This window comes from Zootoca vivipara, chromosome 3 (genome assembly GCF_963506605.1).
Source record: "Zootoca vivipara chromosome 3, rZooViv1.1, whole genome shotgun sequence".
In the NCBI taxonomy this organism is placed as follows: Eukaryota; Metazoa; Chordata; class Lepidosauria; order Squamata; family Lacertidae; genus Zootoca; species Zootoca vivipara.
The window spans coordinates 12,430,022-12,449,449 of record NC_083278.1 but is presented as its reverse complement, the minus strand read 5'-3'; the positions used below and the strand labels follow the sequence as shown (position 1 = coordinate 12,449,449).

The window sequence follows — 19,428 nt, the reverse complement described above, 5'->3', positions numbered from 1 at the left end:
AACCTGCAACCTTGGCATTACTGGTACCACCAAGTACCAATTGGTTCTAACCAAGCTACCCACTTAGTAGCAGCCAGCATTTGGTTCCTGAGAGATGTATTTAGTAGGGAACTGGCCATGCTCAGATGGCCCAACTTGAGAGATGCCACAAGAGCAATCACATCCTATCATTATTTGGGAAACACTAATAATAATAATAATAATAATAATAATAATAATAATAATAATATACACTGACCATGGCAAAGTTTCTTTTGGAGGTCACAAGAAACAAAGACCATCATGCTCTAGACATAACAAAATGACTACCTCAGTCTCTTTCGCCTGTTGTTTGGTTGTTTTAACTGTATCTTGTTTTGAAACTGTTTTGTGGGTCTATGGTCCGTAATAAAGATATTTATTTATTTTTCTATTTAACAACAACAACAACAACAACAACAACAACAACAACAACAACAATTTATACCCTGCCCATCTGGCTGGGTTTCCACAGCCACTCTGGGTGGCTCCCAAAAGAATATTAAAAACACGATAAAATATCAAACATTAACAACTTCCCTAAACTTCAGATGTCTTCTAAAAGTCAGATCGCTGTTTATTTCCTTGACCTCTCATGAGAGGGCGTTCTACTGGGCAGGCGCCACTACCGAGAAGACCCTCTGCATGATTCCCTGTAACCTCACTTCTCACAGTTAGGGAACAAGCAGAAGGCCCTTGGAGCTGGACCTCCGTGTCTGGGCTGAACAATGGGGGTGGAAATGCTCCTTCTGGTATACTGGGACGAGGCCATTTAGGGCTTTCAAGGTCAGCAGCAACACTTTGAATTGTGCTCGGAAATGTACTGGGAGCCAATGTAGGTCTCTCAATGTACGTGAAACCATGCTTACCTGTTGACTTGCTTCTTTTCACAGCTGGATTATGATCGAGCACAGATGGTTGTAAGCCCACCGCTGTCTGGGTCAGACACTTACCCTCGAGGCCCAACAAAGCTACCTCAAAGTCAAAGCAAAGTCACGTATTCAGGCAGTGGCTACCAGTACCCAGCAGTCTATCACAAATTCTCCCACTATCACCACCAGCCTTCTCTCCAGCCAAGCTCACATTACATTTCCACAGCTTCTTACCCAAGTTCCCCGAGCATCACTTCAAGTGCTTATCCTCCACCAAGCTGGGGCTCTTCCTCAGACCAACAGCCCTCCCGGGTCTCTCACGAGCAGTTCCGAGCGGCCTTACAGCTGGTGGTGAGCCCGGGTGACCCTCGGGAGTACTTGGACAACTTCATCAAAATTGGGGAAGGCTCCACTGGTATCGTTTGCATCGCCACAGAGAAGCACACAGGGAAGCAAGTTGCAGTGAAGAAGATGGATCTCAGGAAGCAGCAAAGGAGGGAACTGCTCTTCAACGAGGTACGCCATTTTGGAAGTGTGGGGAGGTGCTTCCACCCTACTAATTACAACTGGGCTTGAGCACCCTGTGCCCATTGGTTTTAAATAGAGGTAAGGAAGCTATGGGGAACGGGGAGATCTGGACCTGGCACCTTGAGCTCCTTGGAAGAAAGGTGGGCTAGAAACGTAATAAAAATAAAATAAAATTAGAGGTAAGCATGCCTCCGGATTGTGCCCATCAGTTCTAATTGGACTTAAGGATGGCACTGAATTGGACAAAGTGTCGTTAAGAGGCATATTCTGTATCCACATGTCTTTCACTCTATGAGCTGTCAGGTATCTATGTGATATAAAGGTTAGAGAGGGTTTTGCACTCTGAGCTAGAAACCAGGACTTATCTCTCATACGGAGAAGCCATTGCTTTGATTTAGTCACCCTTCTCCCATCATTTTGTAACAAAAACATTTACTCTTCCCCCCGCTGTCTCCTTAGCTCTAAACAAAACAGAGCCTTCAACAGCCCATTTTGGCAACTGCCCCCAGAAGCTGCCAATCTCATACTAAATTGCCAAAGGCGATGATGGAAAAGTTGAGTTCAGGAAGCTAAAGCAAGGAGGTCCAAAAAGATCCAGACCCTCTCCAGGGTCCTGCAGAACAGCATCACTGAGGGCACAGGCTTACACAACCAACAGTTCCTCTATCTATCGCAATATTAGCCACGCTAACTGGAGTGGCTCTCTGAAACAGAGAAGTCCCTGCCCTTACAGGAGATGCCAGGAATGCAACCTGGCATGTTTTGCATGTAAAGTACATGATCTGCCCCCCTGCTACCACTCTTCTCTGAGGGTAGATGCTGGTACCAGACCATCTGCTGCAGTGCTGGAAGTGGTCGTAGAGTGCCACTCAGATGGCACCAGCCCATCCCCATTCCCTGTCTTCCCAAAGCTCTTTATAGAAAGCATTCATGCCACCTTCCTTAAATGTACAATTCATTATTCAGAGAACCAAGTTGTGAATATACAGGGCAAGCTTTCTCTCTCTCCATTTGCCAGCAAGATGCAAAGGAGAACAGCGCTCCTGTGTTGCATTATTATTATTATTATTATTATTATTATTATTATTATTATTATTATTATTATTATGAGATCCAGTGCCGAGGGCCTTCTGGCGATTCCCTCACTGCGAGAAGCAAAGCTACAGGGAACCAGACAGAGGGCCTTCTCGGTGGTGGCGCCCGCCCTGCGGAACGCCCTTCCATCGGAGGTCAAGGAGATAAACAACTACCTGACATTTAGAAAACACCTAAAGGCAGCCCTGTTTAGGGAAGTTTTTAATCTGTGATATTTTAATGTATTTTGGTATTTATTGGAAGCCGCCCAGAGTGGCGGGGGAAACCCAGCCAGATGGGCAGGGTACAAATAAATAAATAAATAAATAAATAAATAAATAAATAAATAAATAAATAAATAAATAAATAAATAATAGTTTAGGGAAATGGCTTTTCTGCAGCTTCATTCACTCCAATTTGCACCCGCCTCAAAGTCTACTTCTACACACTTACCGTGGGCACAGAAACCCTTTACACAATCATAAACCCATTGCTTCACATTGCAAGTCACTTTTTTAATTCACCGGGGGGGGGGGGGCTGATCCAGAGTTACCAGGCAGGATCTGTATGCTTCAACCAAACATATACTTAAAGCCCAGTTCCACATAAGGATTTAGTTTTGGTTCAAGGTCAATATGTTTTAGTTCAAAGTTATTTTGTTGATAATTCACATTAAAACACTTTTTTTTAGATGTGTGTGTGTTGCTGCTGCTGTTTTATTAAAAATGTATTCACAATTTGGCCTATGAGAATTAAAAAAACAACAACAGATGCACAAAAATCCATTAGCACACCATTCAGAGGTTCCCCTCTTCTGTTCTTTAAGGTTGTAATAATGAGAGACTATCATCACGAGAACGTGGTCGATATGTACAACAGCTACCTTGTGGGCGATGAGCTGTGGGTTGTTATGGAGTTTTTGGAAGGCGGCGCTTTGACCGACATAGTGACTCACACCAGGTAAGCTGCATGAAATGGGTACGTTTTAAGGCAAGACAACCCTTCCAGACATCTGTTGGTTTGCACCATGGTTTGGCTGCCTGCAAGGGCTTTCCCCATTCGCTGAAACTGGCTTGATCTCGCTACATCAGGGTGGCGTGGGTGGTGCTGTGGTCTAAACCACTGAACCTTTTGGGCTTGCCGATCGGAAGGTCGGCGGTTCGAATCCCTGCGACTGGGTGAGCTCCCGTTGCTCTGTCCCAGCTCCTGCCAAACTAGCAGTTCGAAAGCATGCCAGTGCAAGTAGATAAATGGGTACCACTTTGGCAGAAAGGTAAATGGCATTTCCATGCCCTCTGGCTTCCATCATGGTGTCCACACATGACCCGGAAAGCTGTCTGTGGACAAACGCCAGCTCCCTCGGCCTGAAAAGCGAGGTGAGCGCCGCACCCCATAGTCGCCTTTGACTAGACTTAACCGTCCAGGAGTCCTTTACCTTTACATCGATGAATTGAACCCCTGTACGTGGAGCATCAGCATGCATACAGAGGAAGATAAAGTTCGTAAAATGGTGAAAAGGAAGGAAAGGATTTGGCATTAGCATTAAGTCAACACATTATGCCATTCTATCATTAGCAGCAGCAGAGGAATAATAGTTGGTGGGAGCCATACGCACATTGGGTACATCCTATCCTGCTAATTCCTATTCATTGCCTTTGCCGTTTCCATGGCAACCTGTGATTTTGCTAAACATAGTTTGGTTGCACAGTTTGGTAAGATGCTGAACACGGGAAGTGGGGGAGCCTGCCAGGTTTGATTTCCAACATGGATGTGTTGATGGATGAGCAACTTGGAAGTCTGTGTGCTTAATTCTGTACACTAGCTGATTCGCAAATAGGGCACCATCTCATTTGCTCTGTAACTTTTCTGCTGTGGCTATTTTAAAGACCCACATACTAAAAAAAAAAAAACCCAAAAAAAACCTCGTAGCTTTCATTAGGAGCTATTTTCTGAACTGTTAGTCACCGTGCCAAATATTTTGACAGGCATTTAATTGCAAACAGATGCTTCCAGAAAACTCTTAAGTGCTGTCATTAGAGGCAGGATTCATGAGAAGCACTCCTTTCTTGTCATTTGAACAAGAAGGTTTCTAAGGTTTCGTTGAAGGCTTTGCAATATTTAGATAAATAGCATGAGGCCACAGTGGACAAAATGTTCATCATGCCCGATGACTTGGCCACAGCCAGGGTTGTGATTAGCTACTGACTATTCATTAGGCAAGAGATGTCAGGAATCTTCATCTGCCTGCACTCCCTGCCTTCATTATGGCAATCTGAACACGCAGTGCCGGCTCCATCCTTGTCTTGAGTGCTCACAAGTGTTTGCCAGTGGGATGGTAAGAATTTAAGACCAGGACCTGGGAGACCAGGGTTCAGATCCCCCTTCCAGCAATGAATCTCACTCACTGGGGGACCTTTGGCCAGTCACTTCCTCTCAGTCTGACCTACATCACAGGGTTGCTGTGAGGAGAAGGGGTGGGGAGTGAACCTTATGCACAACTTTCAACTCATTATATATATATATACCCTGTTTCTCATATTTTAAGACATACCCATAAAATAAGCCATAGCAGGATTTTTAAGCATTCAAGGAATATAAGCCATACCCCGAAAATAAGACATAGTGATAGGCGCAGCAGCAATGCCGGACGCGGCAGGAGGAGGAGGAAAAAAATAAGACATCCCTTGAAAATAAGCCATAGTGTGTTTTTTTGAGGAAAAAATAAATATAAGACATGTCTTATAATATGAGAAACACGGTGTGTGTATATATATATATATATATATATATATATATATATATATATGAACTCAAATTTATCTGTATAATGAAGTTGTTCATAAAATCATTGAATCAAAGAGTTGGAAGGGGCCATGAGGCCTAGTGCAACTCCCTGCAGTACAAGACTCTTTTACGCAATGTGGGACTCGAACCCACAACTCTGAGATTAAGCATCTACCAAATGAGCTACCGCCCATTGGTGTTGTGTCAAAATAATTTAATAAAAATAAAAATTAGATTGGTGGATTATGGATTACGGTATTTAATTTCTATACCACTTAATATGTTTAAAACATCTCTAAAAGCTGTACAAAAAACTTTTTTTAAAAAAAACAACAGACAATTTAAATATTACAAAATCACCATTACATGTTAAAGTGTTCCATTAATGCAAAGTGACTAATGCATATAAATCAATGTCAATTCATTTTCCTTCTGACATACACTCTCACTCTCTGAGTTCTCACCCAGGATCCAAACAAACTCTCTGCTCACCCACAAAAATCTCATAACGAGAAGAGTTCCTGGAAGCAGCAGACATCACCCTAGTCTCTTACTATAGACTTGCTTCCCTAGAGCCCCTTGAAACACTGCCTGTTCCCAAAAAATGGGACAGCCTTTCCCAACCATGGGTCCCCAGACGTCGTTGGACTACAACTCCCATTGTTCCTAGCCGGCATGGCCAGTGGTCAGGGATGATGGGAGTTGAAGCAGATGAAAACACTACAGCAGGATTTGTTTCCATGTGTTGCTTTCTTTTAAAAATTCCAGAATGAACGAAGAACAGATTGCTACGGTCTGTCTGTCTGTACTAAGAGCACTGTCCTATCTGCACAATCAAGGCGTCATTCACCGGGATATAAAGAGCGACTCTATACTTCTCACAAGTGATGGGCGAGTAAGTTTCTCAGCAGTTGATTTATTATTATGAATCGATTTTGTATATCACCCTTCATCTGCAGATCTCAGTACAGTTCACAACATGGGCATGTTTTTATGTTGTACAATTTCTCCTCCTCCTCCTCCTCCTCCTCCTCCTCCTCCTCCTCCTCCTCCTCCTCCTCCTCCTCCTCCTCCTCCTCCTCCTCCTCCTCCTCCTCCTCCTCCTCCTCCTCTTCTTCTTCTTCTTCTTCTTCTTCTTCTTCTTCTTCTTCTTCTTCTTGAAAATGGATATTGTCTCATGGAACATAACTCTGGGTGTTGTGCAGAAATCAATTCTAGGAAACCGAGGCTGGAATCAACACATGCCCCAAACAGGAAAAGGAAGAGCTTCTGTGCACATGCAGAAAAGATGGCATTTCTTTGCAGTATCAACCCCTCCCTCCCTCTTTGTGGCCTGCTGCTTTGCACGGACCTTTGGCTTCTAGGGAAGGGGGGGCTGCTGCTGGAAGGGGGAGCTGAAAAGCCCCACTGGCACAAGTGGAATGCCATCGGCAGCGCTTTGGATCCCAGGCAGATCATATAAAACTGGGCTTCTGTTTCCTTTTCAACTGCACCTTACCTCTTCTTCCCAGTGCTACAGAGAAAAGGTGTAGCTGCTGGCTGCCAATTAGTTACCTGTTCAAAGTGTTGGTTTGGATGTATTTTTGATGTTTTCCCTTGTACAGCCTGGGATCAGAACACCTGAAAGATTGCCTCACTTTGTGGCCTCTGCCATTTGCAATTCCCTTCCCTTAAACAGGCACGTTCTCTGTTGTCTCTATGGAACCTGCTGGAATAATAACAACAAAATAATAATTCAGGACTGCCCCCTTTCTGCTACCATGAAAGCTCACAAAAGTATAGCTGCAGGTCTAATGGCAGCTTTTTGTGACAGTATTCTTCTTTTTAAATTTCATTTATGCTTTTACAGTACATTGGTACATCCGTTTCACAATATTCTTCGTCATCCTTCTACATTATTCGACTTCCCCACACCTTCCTCCATAGATTCCTTTTGACTCTTAGTTTTGCTACATATCCTTCCACTCCATCTAGTTAATTGAGCAGCTGCTCATATGCCTGGTCTTACTTGGGGATTTATATAACTGTTGTAATTCTTAAATATTATACAAAGTTTTCCCAATCCTCTCCTATGGAATGTTCATCCTGGTTTCTTATCTTTTCAGTCAGCATCACTAACTCCGCATATTCTATTAACTTATTCCAGCAATCCTCTTTCGTTGGACCGTTATTTTGTCCTTCCACATTTGTGCACAGGGTATTCTGGCCGCAGCAGTTGCATAAAGAAAAAGAATTTTTTTAAAAAATCCTTCCAGCAGCATCTTAGAGATGCACACGAAAGCTCATACCAATGACAAACTTAGTTGGTCTCTAAGGTGCTACTGGAAGGGAAAAAAAATATTTTGTTTCAACTACGTCAGACCAACATGGCTACCTACCTGTATAAAGAAAAAGATGTAATACATTCATAGGTATCTCACCCTCTATTATACCCAAAAGGCACATCTCCGTGTTTTTTTTTTTGGGGGGGGATGTCAACGTTACCATCTTTTTTATTTCTGTGTATATCATCTCCCAATATTCCTTAGATTTCTTACATGCTTCAACCTTGTGTCCTCAGAAGTTGTTGGGACAACAATTTCCCCTGATCACTGGCCAAGCCGGCTAGGGATGGGGGGAGTTGCAATCCAACAACATCTGGGGACTCAAGGTTGAAATATACCTCTTTCTGTTATCAAACAGGCTAGGAAGGTTGTGCGGAGCATTCGTTCCCCAAGAAGTACAGATGCAGCTGGCTGCCACTGCCAAATAATGCTTCATCTTTCAATGTTCCTTCTGAATTCAGGCTACATAAACTTAGGCTTACCAAAATTGCAGGAAGCTAGTTGATGGATTCGTGAGAAGCATTTGAGTTAAGCAATCCAGTCTGGCTTGTCCAGATTGGATTGTTCCTGGTAAATCCCCTTTTGTTGTTGTTGTTGTTTAGTCATTTAGTTGTGTCCAACTCTTCGTGACCCCATGGACCAGAGCACACCAGGCACTCCTGTCTTCCACTGCCTCCCGCAGTTTGGTCAAACTCATGTTAGTAGTTTCAAGAACACTGTCCAACCATCTCGTCCTCAGTCATCCCCTTCTCCTTGTGCCCTCCATCTTTCCCAACATCAGGGTCTTTTCCAGGGAGTCTTCTCTTCTCATGAGGTGGCCAAAGTATTGGAGCCTCAGCTTCAGGATCTGTCCTTCCAGTGAGCACTCAGGGCCCACCAGAATGGATAGGTTTGATCTTCTTGCAGTCCATGGGACTCTCAAGAGTCTCCTCCAGCACCATAATTCAAAAGCATCCATTCTTTGGCAATCAGCCTTCTTTATGGTCCAGCTTCAGTTCCCTTTGGTTCCCTCTTGAAAATAATAATGACACAACCGTCTTCTTTTAAAAGTCATGATAAGGTTTACTTACATTCAGTTCACAGTATGGTCCTGAAGGCAGGCTTTAGCTTGCAGTTACCATTACAGAGAAAAGTGTGGGTTCATCCTCTGTGGGGGGTGAGCCCATGTGCTGTTGGCTGAGAGCCAACAGAGAGCAAAAGGCAAGCAAGAGAATAAGAGGAAGACGGCTGTGTGACTAGCCCCTTTATATGATCACAACCTGGGGGAGGATGCTCCAGATCAGGTGTGACAGGAAATCCTCCCTGTCTGGAGCAACACTCCCTTGTGTGTCCACTCTGAGAAAACAGGAAATGTTGTATTTGTCTGCTTCCAGTGGTGTTACATCCCACCAAAATCCTATTGACTTCACAGGGTTTCAAGTTGACCATGCACACCCTCGATCACTTACAAACCCACTGCACAGTTTCGATAGAGTTGACCGCTTGCAGAGTTTCTCAGAGAGAGTGATAGACCAACATCAAAAAGGAAAGAAAATTATTTCCATCATCATGAATAGATGTTCTTCAGTTTTGCTTTTTTAAAAAAGGTGCTGGTGAAAAGCCATCTCCTCTCTGCTTTGTAGATATGCATACAAAGCCTCATTATGCCTATTACTCTCTACAATGCACATTTTGTCATGAGAGGTTGTATAATCCTTTTATTTTTCCTCCTCCTCCTCCTCCTCCTCCTCTTCTTTTTTTTAAAAGGAGCATCTCTTTTATCTATTCAGGGGAGCAATCAACATGCAAAAAAACCTTTTTGCGCTCCTACAGCAAGGGAAATGGACCTGGCACCCAAAACTTGCCTTGGCTGCATCTATTCTGTAATGGTATAAAAAGAAGCTTGTGCTATGGGTGCCTTTGTTTTACAAATAGCAACCATTCTTTCTTTCGCTCTTCTTTTTTTAACGATGTCGACTCGTGGGGTAGGAGAAATGGGCAAGAAGAACTTGATTAATGGTAAAATACACACCGATGCCAAAAAAGCAGACAGACAAAGCTTATTTAAAAAATGCCAGTCTCTGCAATTGCAACCATTTATGAAGCTTCCTTCAACTTTCTGTTCTGGATCCCAAACTGTAGCCCAACAGGACAAATGAGCTGAAAATCTTCATTTTCCAGCACATCCCTGGATGAACCTTATCTTGGCTATTTTGTGTTGTTGTTGTTGTTGTTTTCAAAATTCAGCTTTATACATTCATTAATTTTACAATCATCTTAACATTTCAGAGCTTCACTTCCTCCCCCTCTTTCTGCAGTTCCTTGAATGTATTTTTTTAAAAAATATCTTTTGCATATTCAGATTCATTTAATTTGCTCATTTTAATTATCTACTTTAAATAGATAATGAAACTGCAGGTTATTACAATAATCCTGCCAATGTTTTTATCGGTTTGCAATTTATCTGTAAACATTCAATAAACAATTTCCATTCTTTTATTTTTAAAAAAGAGATTGTTATCTTGATTTCTTATTTTTCCGGTAAGTTTTGCAATTTCTGCATATTCCACAAGTTTTTGTATCCATTCTTCCTTTACTGGCGCTTCTGCTTCTTTCCATTTTAGGGCGAGTAGCATTCTTGATGCTGTAGTAGCATACATAAATAAATTTCTGTACAATTTAGGTAGTTCTGCCATATAATTCCCAAAAGAAAAGCTTCTGGCATGTGTGTGTGTGTGTGTGTGTGTGTGTTCACACAAAGGTTATTTTGAACAACCTTTTCAATTCATTATATATCATTTCCCAGTAAGCTTTATCTTGGCTACTTTGGAAAATATGTAATTCCATCACTTACCAAAGCAGAGCCTTGTTTAGTTTTAAGAGAGAATTATCAATACTGTACAGTACAGCTAAAATGATGGGCATCTGCTAAATACGCCTCAACACTGCTCACTGGATTATTTCGTTGATGTGTTATTTATTTGGTGGTTTTTTTATTTCAGATAAAATTGTCAGATTTTGGATTCTGTGCCCAGGTTTCAAAAGACGTTCCGAAACGGAAATCACTTGTTGGAACCCCCTACTGGATGGCACCTGAAGTGATCTCCAGACTGCCTTATGGAACAGAGGTAAGTATAACCAGTGTTTTGTTCCATATAGCAACATATATTCATTTAATCAACCATTCCATTAAACGTTTATTAACAGAAGCAGATTATCATGAAAACAAAAAAGACTTCCGGACCAGCTTACATGCGGTGAGGCAAAACAAAGATCATTCCTATGCACAGCTTACACTCTAAAAGAAACGGCACAAAAGGAAATGTGGGGAAGGGGAGGAGGAGGGAAGAGGAGAGCAAACAAACCCAGGCACCATTTTTTTAAAGCTACACGACAGTTCTTATAATGATAAGCTAAAATGGAAAGGAAGAGCCAAATGGATCTGGCTTCTCAGAGAAGTGCAGAATTCAGCAGCCAGATTGCTCACCACAACAAGTCGGTTTGAACACATTACACCGATCCTGATCCAACTGCGCTGGGTGCCAATTAGCTTCCGGGGCCAATTCAAAGTGCTGGTTTTGACCTATAAGGCCTTAAATGGCTCAGGTCTGCAATACCTCAAGGAATGCCTCTTTCCCTATGAACCTACCCAGACCATGAGATCATCTTCTGAGGCCCTTCTTTGTGTGCCTCCTCCTAAGTTTGTTATTGGTATGAGCTACCTGAAGAAGTGTGCATGCACACAAAAGCTCATACCAATGACAAACTTAGTTGGTCTCTAAGGTGCTACTGGAAGGATTTTTTTTCCTTTTGACTAATTTCTAGTTTCAATGTCATTACTAAATTCAGTGTCATTACCCAGTGAAACCCAGTGCATGGAAATGGGTAACACTGTCTATTCAAGCAGGAGAAGAAATTATAGATTTTTTTAAAAAAGCACTGCCTGGGTTGGGATTATATATCTTTCCAGAGCCACCCTGAACCAAATGTGTAATCTTACTCTTGGGACTCAGCTACATTAGTAAAAAATAAAATAAAAAATGTTTCGAATGCGTTATAAACCCGCAATGCCAAATGGTGTCGGAGAGCAGAAAAATTCTATGTGATTTTTACATAGCATTCTTTTCTTTTGTTATAACGATTTAATTTCTGACTTATTCGTAACAGGCTTTTCCCCCTGTGCGCAGATCCACCCTGTGTCATCAGCCCTTCAGGAGAGATTTTCACCAAGCAGACTTAACTCTTTTAAAGATGTTAATAGGACAGTGTCTCTATGGGGATTAGACATCTGTGTGCAGCATCTTTCAGTCTTTAATACATGGGCGTATATTGCAGGTGGATATCTGGTCCCTCGGCATCATGGTCATAGAGATGATCGATGGAGAGCCGCCTTATTTCAATGAGCCACCTCTCCAGGCAATGCGCAGGATCCGAGACAATTTACCGCCAAGGGTGAAGGATCTACATAAGGTCAGAGGGTCCACACTTTCATGAAAGCCCTGGTCAGTCATTCTGAGCCTCACGCAAATAGAATTGCATGAGGGAGAAAGCAAAGGACATGCTCGATGGCCCTGCCCCTGTCTTCACATCTCTGTCGCTCTGTGCCACCCACATAAACATGATTGGAGGAGAAGGTCTGTAGTGGTGAAGCTGCTCTTTGCCTCTAAGTCTCCCTGCATGATCATGACTCTAAATTCCCTATGCACAGGGAGCCTACATCTGCGGAGAAAGCTCACCACTGCAGGCCTCTGCCCTCTGCTGTGTGGAAGGTGATGGACAAGGGTAATAAGTACATGACTGAAGGGTTCTGAGCAGCTGGGGAACCTTTGGCCCTACAGATCTTGCTGGTTCATAAGCCCCAGAAGCTTTTCTTTTGGGTACCATGTTTTCCCCGAAAATAAGACACTGTCTTATATTTATTTTTCCTCAAGAAGACACACTATGGCTTATTTTCAGGGAATGTCTTATTTTTATTATGCGTCCAGCCTCGCCTCTTCCTTGGCGCCCTCCAGAACTGCACCTATCACTATGTCTTATTTTCAGGGTATGGCTTATATTGCCAAATGCTTAGAAATCCTGCTATGGCTTATTTTATGGGAATGTCTGATTTTTGGGGTAACAGAACTACCTAAACCTGGCATCCCCAAACTGCGGCCCTCCAGATGTTTTGGCCTACAACTCCCATGATCCCTTGCTAACAAGACCAGTGGTCAGGGATGATGGGATTTGTAGTCCAAAACATCTGGAGGGCTGAAGTTTGGGGATGCCTGACCTAAACTGTATAGGAACTTATTCATGTATGCTACTACAGCAACAAGAATGTTACTTGCTCCCAAATGGAAAGAAGCAGAAGTCCCAGCAAAGGAAGAATGCGTACAAAAACTTAAGGAATATGCAGAAATGGTGAAACTTATTGGAAGAATAATAAATCAAGATATCATTTTTAAAAAACAAAATAATGAAAATGATTTATTTATAAACAGATAAAAATATTGGCAGGATTATTCTAATAATCTGCAGTTTTATAAGAGTATAAATTTAAAGAAGATGAATAAATGAGCAAATTGAGTTAATTTGGATATGCAGAAGATATTAAAAACAAATTTAAGGAACCGCAGAAAGAGGGGGAAGGAAGTTTTGAAATGTCAAAATGATGTTAAAATTAGTGAAATGTACAAATTTTAAAAGTATAAACAAACAGTATAAAAAAGTATAAAATTTGAATAAATATTTTTTTTAATTAAACAAAAAAACGCAAAACCTGGAGGGCCAAAGGTTCCCTAGCCCTGAGCTAGTGCATCCCCAATCTCCTATCATCACGTTACAATGATGGACTGAAGCCTTGTGCTCATTACCAGGTACCTTCATAAGAACCTAAGAAGAGGTCTGCAGGATCAGGTCAATGGCCCATCTAGTTCAGCATCCTATTTTCACAGCATCCAGATACAGATGCAATTAGATCAAGGGTCAGCAACCTTCTTCAGCCACTGTCCCTCAGACCATGTGGTGGGCCGGACTATTTTTATTTATTTTTTGGCCCACAAATAAGCCAGAGATGCATTTTAAATAAAAGGACACATTCTACTCATGTAAAAACATGCTGATTCCTGGACCATCTGCGAGCCGGATTGAGAAGGCGATTGGGCTGCATCCAGCCCATGGGCCTTAGGTTGCCTACCCCTGAACTAGATTAATCCTCAAGCACATCCCTGAGCAAGTAAGTCCTCAAACTGCCCCTAGATGATGGCATTCCTGGGCCCTCTGCTCAGTTAGAATGTAATCTTCTGCCCTGAAGCCAAAGCTTCCCCTTTTGGTCACCCTTGGTACCTTTGGGGTTATTTGGGGTTCAGAGGAAGAAGAAGTGGTTGGGGCTATGAGCAGAGCGCTGTTTGGCACATACCTGCTCAAGAATTTGCACACACCTGCTCATGAAGTCGACTCCTGTTGTAAGCCACTTGTTTCAATTTCTAGCAAGATTACTAGCCTGAAGAGGCACAATCTAGGACTTCGCCACTTTATTCCCACCTTCGTCCTGCTACATCCATAGACCAGGCCTTGGATAATGTTCACTGAACTCCTGAACACATGAAAGTCCCACAGCTATGCTGCACACTGCCATTAAAGGACAGAAGGCTGCAGCACTAATCATTTAGGTGTTGCCTTCTTCACATAGTTGCCAAGTCGCCCGTATTCCCCGGGAAACCCCCATTTTTCCAGCCGTTTCCCGCTGGCAGCCTGGATTTAAAAAAAACCCCGTAAATCCCCGGATTCTTACCGGCCCGGGGAGGCTCCTTCTGCGCATGTCAGGAGTCTCTGGACATGCGCAGAAGCGATTTCTGGCGCGGTGGCCATTTTGGAAATGGGCAGAGCATGCGCAGAAGCAACTTCCAGTGTCGCTCTGCCCAGTTCCAAAATGGCCGCAGCGCGACTTCCGGTTCCACACAGCTGCCGATCCCGGATTTTTCGATCTGGAAGTTGGCACCTATGCTTCTTCACAATGTTGTTTTTGCTTCTCCAGGTTTCCTCGGTACTCCGTGGCTTCTTAGACTTGATGTTGGTGAGGGAGCCTTCCCAGAGAGGAACAGCACAGGAACTGTTGAGACACCCATTTCTGAAACTGGCTGGGCCTCCTTCTTGCATAGTGCCTCTCATGAGGCAATACAGGCATCACTAAATCCAGTAGGGTTCCCCACTCACTTTTTGTTTCTTCTGGAGGAGCTGGATGAAAGCTGGCAAGTAAGCTGAAGGCATCTCTGCTGAGCTACCACTGCTGGCACACGATGAAGGAGACTTCTCTGAGTTTATGAAGTTTTTTTCCCCTTTGCTTGGTAACCAGGCATGTTGACAGTTAATATTCCTGTGTGGGATGCACCTTTCACAATCCATCGGTGTCGTTAGTCTGTCAACTATCAAAGCAGAAGGACGTTACTTGTAGCACAACCCAGATGGAGCCTCCAAATTTTATTTCAAACCGAAGCAAGGCGGCACTTCTACTTCAGAAGGACTTTTTTCCTGACAAAAACGAACAAGCACTTTTTATCTCAGTTGTAGCAATGTGACGTATTTTGAAATCAATTTGTAATTTTCTGTACATTGCTTTTGATAATTTACAGTACTTTGATGTCATAGCGGTCGTGCAGGTAGAGGTGGTAGATGTAAGTTAATAAGCATTTGAGCAAGATCTTTCCTACTTTTCTATCCCTTTTGATGAGAAAAGGAACACACACACACACACACTTTAACAGCTCAGAATGTTGACAAGAACTTTTCATCTGTGTTAGTCAAATGTACATCTTCATTTTGCAAACATTCAACTTGCTGAGCAATACAAGATACTTTTTCTCCCCTTGGAAATAATGTGTAAAGATTTCAGTATTGTCCAGAAGCAATGAGTATCTTACAAAATACACAGGACCTTATGCCAAGGGCTGAATTACATATTTATATATTTATCATGTCAAACTGACAGCTATTGTGTGGCGGTATATCAAATCTCAGTGGCCACAGAAAGAGTCCAGATAGAGATTTGCTTGCCAAGAGGTAAGCTTTCCAATTGTCAAAATATTGCAATTGCAAAGGCTGCAGTTGAGCGACATATGCCACTTATGACATACAGTGGTACCTCTAGTCGCAGACTTAACCTGTTTTGGGTGCCGTTTGCACCCTGAAAAGTCCGCAACTACAGCGCCTCTTCTGTGCATGTGTGTGGCATGATCGAGCACTTCTGCATGTGCACGAAGCGCGCAGATCGCTTCTGCGCATGTGTGGGCGGTGAACCCGGAAGTAAATACTTCCGGGTTTGTCATGTTCGTAAGGTGAAAGTCCATAACAAGAGCGGAACGCAACACAAGATATGACTGTATGCCTATAGCTGGATGGTGATTTTGTTTATGTTCAAACTCCCACAGCCCTGTCATTGCCTTTGTTTCAGACAGGCCTGCACAATTTGTGAACACCAAACTAAATGCACACCTCTGCAGTCTCCTGCTGTGGCCTGCCAACAGCTCAGCATACCACCTGTTTTTGCTAACCGTTCTTGGCCTGCAGAAACAGAAGGCTATTACAGCACACATAACAAGCCACAATGCATAGCTAGCAAGTTGTGTCCCTTTTGGTGAGTTGCACAGATGTTGTGCAGGCCTGGTTGTGTGCAGCTTGTAGTGTAGCAGCAGGAGTCTTTTGGTTGTATCCAATGAAGTCATCCCATTCACGCAAGAACTCCCCATTTGGGCAACAGAACTCTCCTTCTTCTCCTCTCCCACCTCCCCACTGCGCCCCAGTCAATCTCCCCTAGAGTGTTGGGGGGAACCAAATCAGATGTTGGGGAGGGGAGCAGAGAGAAGGAAAGTGCTACTGAAGCGGAAGACCTCACACAGATGGGAAAACTTCCTTGGATGCAACCTTTCGAGTGGAAAAAGTAAACAAAAGAATCTCGTTGACCACCCAGTTTCACATCCTCCTTTATAGGGCAACATATGATGTGTCTGGGGACCCAAGTCATCTGGAAAAGAAAGACTTAGTCATTGGGCTCAGCTAGCAATGTGGGCAATTCTTTGTTTTAGTCCGTGTTGACTCCAGTGTCACAATATTCATCTTCATTATTTAGAGTCACACTTTGGGAGTCAAACACCGACCTCAAGATGTCCAGCAAGTGACTGGGCATTTCCCAAGTTGAAATCCAAGTGTTTGTAAGATTCCAGTCGACATGTTCACCATTCAGGGGGAAATGCTGTGTAGACCCTATTGGAATGTGAACTCAGCAGTGACTACTACAACCAATTTTGTGTTGCTTGTTGAATATATTTGCATGTTTACCATAGACCTATAGCGCGTTGCCTTTATAAGTGCTTCATAATTATTTCCATGATGGAGGGGGGGGGGTTATTTATTAATGATTTTTTTTAAAAAAAAATTATGCACAATATGAAAGCCATGTATTTTCCAACTTTTTTTGTTATTACTGACTTCACTTGAAAAAAAATTATCTGACCCAAAATCTAACATATCTGGTTAGAACGTTTTGCATTATGAAGGGTATTTCTCCCCCCTCAACACAAATAAGTTGGTCATTACCTATTGTAATAAAAGAGAAGCAAAACAAGAAGTCAGAAGGCTGCTGATTCTAGATAGATTTGTCAATGATGATGAAAATCCTGTACTTTATTCCAACACAAATACAGTAATTATTTTTTTGAAAAACCAACTCAAAAAAGTAACACGCTAAGTAATGCTTCTTCAGTTTGCATAACACCTTGAGGCTACAATCCAATATATCAGGCACGTCCAACAGGTAGATTGTGATCTACCAGTAGATCACTGGATGTCTGTGGTAGATCCCTGCTAGATCACTGGCACCCCTAAAAAAAGCTCACCCAAAATTTTCCTCCTCCCTAAAAAAAGCTGAACAACTATGACCTGAAGCCCTAAACAAAAATGGGCCTCCCTCCCTCCTAAAAGAAGCACAAGTTTGACCTAAACCCCCCAAAACAGGGCTTCCCTTCCTTAAAAAAAACTCAACAGCTTTGACCTGAACCCCCCAAAAGGGGGTAGATCACTCCCAGTTTTTAACTCTGTGAGTAGATCACAGTCTCTTGGGAGTTGGCCACCCCTGCAATATATACTTACCTGGGAGTAAGTCCCATTGAACTCAGTGAGACATCTTTCTGTGTCGGCATGCCTAGGCTTGTGTTGTTAGTGCTTTAGGTGATTATCCCAACTAAAGAAATAAACCTCAAACTTACTTGAGGTTACAAAAATAATTTGCCAGTGAAGCCAATGTTGGTGTTCACTCTTACAACTTTATTTGGAACTAATGGCCTGATCTTATGAGCTACTAAACTAGACCTGAACTTCATGATCCAGCTTCAGATGAAATCCTAAGGGAGCATCATCCATAAGGTATTCCTTACCCCTAGCTATCTATAGATACATCATCGTCAGGGCAACCCAAGACCCCCTGCTGCACACCATTTGAGCAATAAGTAGAATGTTCATACTTTTTATTTAACGTAGCTTTGCCACCATCTTTTCTGAAGCACCCAGGGCCAGTCCACCCATGGGGCAAGGTGAGGCAACCACCTCTGGTGGCAAGATCCACAGGGGCAGCAGATCCCTATGTAGATATTTATCGCCCTCTTGTTCCTGGTGTAGATCTTCACTCACACTTTCTTCCCAGGCATGAATGGGGTTGCCATTTTGTGGTTTGCATCAGGTCCTCCTTCTTCCACCACCTGGGCTTACTATTAAACTCTGAACTTTTTCCGTCTTGCCCATCTCAGGTTGATTGAATGCTCCCTGGGTGGCAGCTATGGCTTGATTTCTGGCAGCTGACGAGGAAGGGCTGGACTATACCACTTCGGACTGCCAGGAGGGGGGGGGTCACAAGATGGAATGCTCCTCCATTGGGGTGGAAGCCACTGCTACTCACTAAAAAAAAAAAAAACCTTTGTGCAAGACTGCACTAGAATCCTTCTCCCTGCCATGTTAATTTTTTTATGTGCAGGCAACATTTCTTGTATGGAGGACTTTTTAAGAATGTGAACTTCCACCTGCATGCTGGCATGGTACAGCCCAGATAGTGCTGGTGCAAAGCAGTAATTAAAGAGAACTGAGTTATTCTGACCAACCCACATGCCAAGGGGTGAATGGTACTTTAGTCAAAGCTGCATAAACGTCTGTCTGCTTTCCTGTAATAAAGCAGATTCATCGGATCAGGAGTCAATCATTTCACAGAACTTGAAACCCAAAGCAAGTCTATCTAGACCAGGCATCCCCAAACTGCGGCCCTCCAGGTGCTTTGGCCTACAACTCCCATGATCCCTAGCTAAGAGGACCAGTGTTCAGGGATGATGGGAATTGTAGCCCAAAACATCTGGAGGGCCGAAGTTTGGGGATGCCTGGTCTAGACTCAAACAGTCATTCACAGTCAGCAGAAGAGCTCAGAGTTATATTTAGGTTCCTCAGCTGCCTTCAGGTTTTCTGCCCCCATCAGGAACCCACTCTCTAAAAACATGGGCCTAGGCTGCATCTGCATACACTTTAGGTGAGATTCATCTAATTATCTCCATCAGCTGAAGCCCCGTGGATGAGCTTCTACAAATGCAACAGGGCTTCCTCCTCTCTCCACCCGCTGTATGCCCTCAAAATTGGCCCAGGGACTCAGGAGAGCCTTTGGAACAGTGCACAGGAGAGGAGACGTGGGGGATCGTTCCTTCCGGCAAGCTGATATGCCTGTGTAGACGGAACATTTGTAAAGTCAACCCATTCTCTTAAAAGCACATTCACCTACTCAAAGAATCGTGGGAACTGTTGCTTGTAAAGATTGCTGGGAACTGGGAACTTTGTGAGGT

The 19,428-nt window shown here is 43.2% G+C and overlaps 1 protein-coding gene across 1 annotated transcript in view; it reads left to right on the top strand.

The window, feature by feature from the left end:
* PAK5 (p21 (RAC1) activated kinase 5) overlaps positions 1–14,753 on the top strand; it is a 51,615-nt gene extending 36,862 nt beyond the window's left edge. The window contains exons 4-9 of the mRNA XM_035110085.2: positions 912–1,406; positions 3,319–3,452; positions 6,045–6,171; positions 10,582–10,707; positions 11,915–12,049; positions 14,598–14,753. Of these exons, the coding sequence (XP_034965976.2) occupies positions 912–1,406; positions 3,319–3,452; positions 6,045–6,171; positions 10,582–10,707; positions 11,915–12,049; positions 14,598–14,753 (1,173 nt within the window). The remainder of the gene's footprint in view (positions 1–911; positions 1,407–3,318; positions 3,453–6,044; positions 6,172–10,581; positions 10,708–11,914; positions 12,050–14,597) is intronic.
* The last annotated feature ends 4,675 nt before the right edge of the window (positions 14,754–19,428 follow it).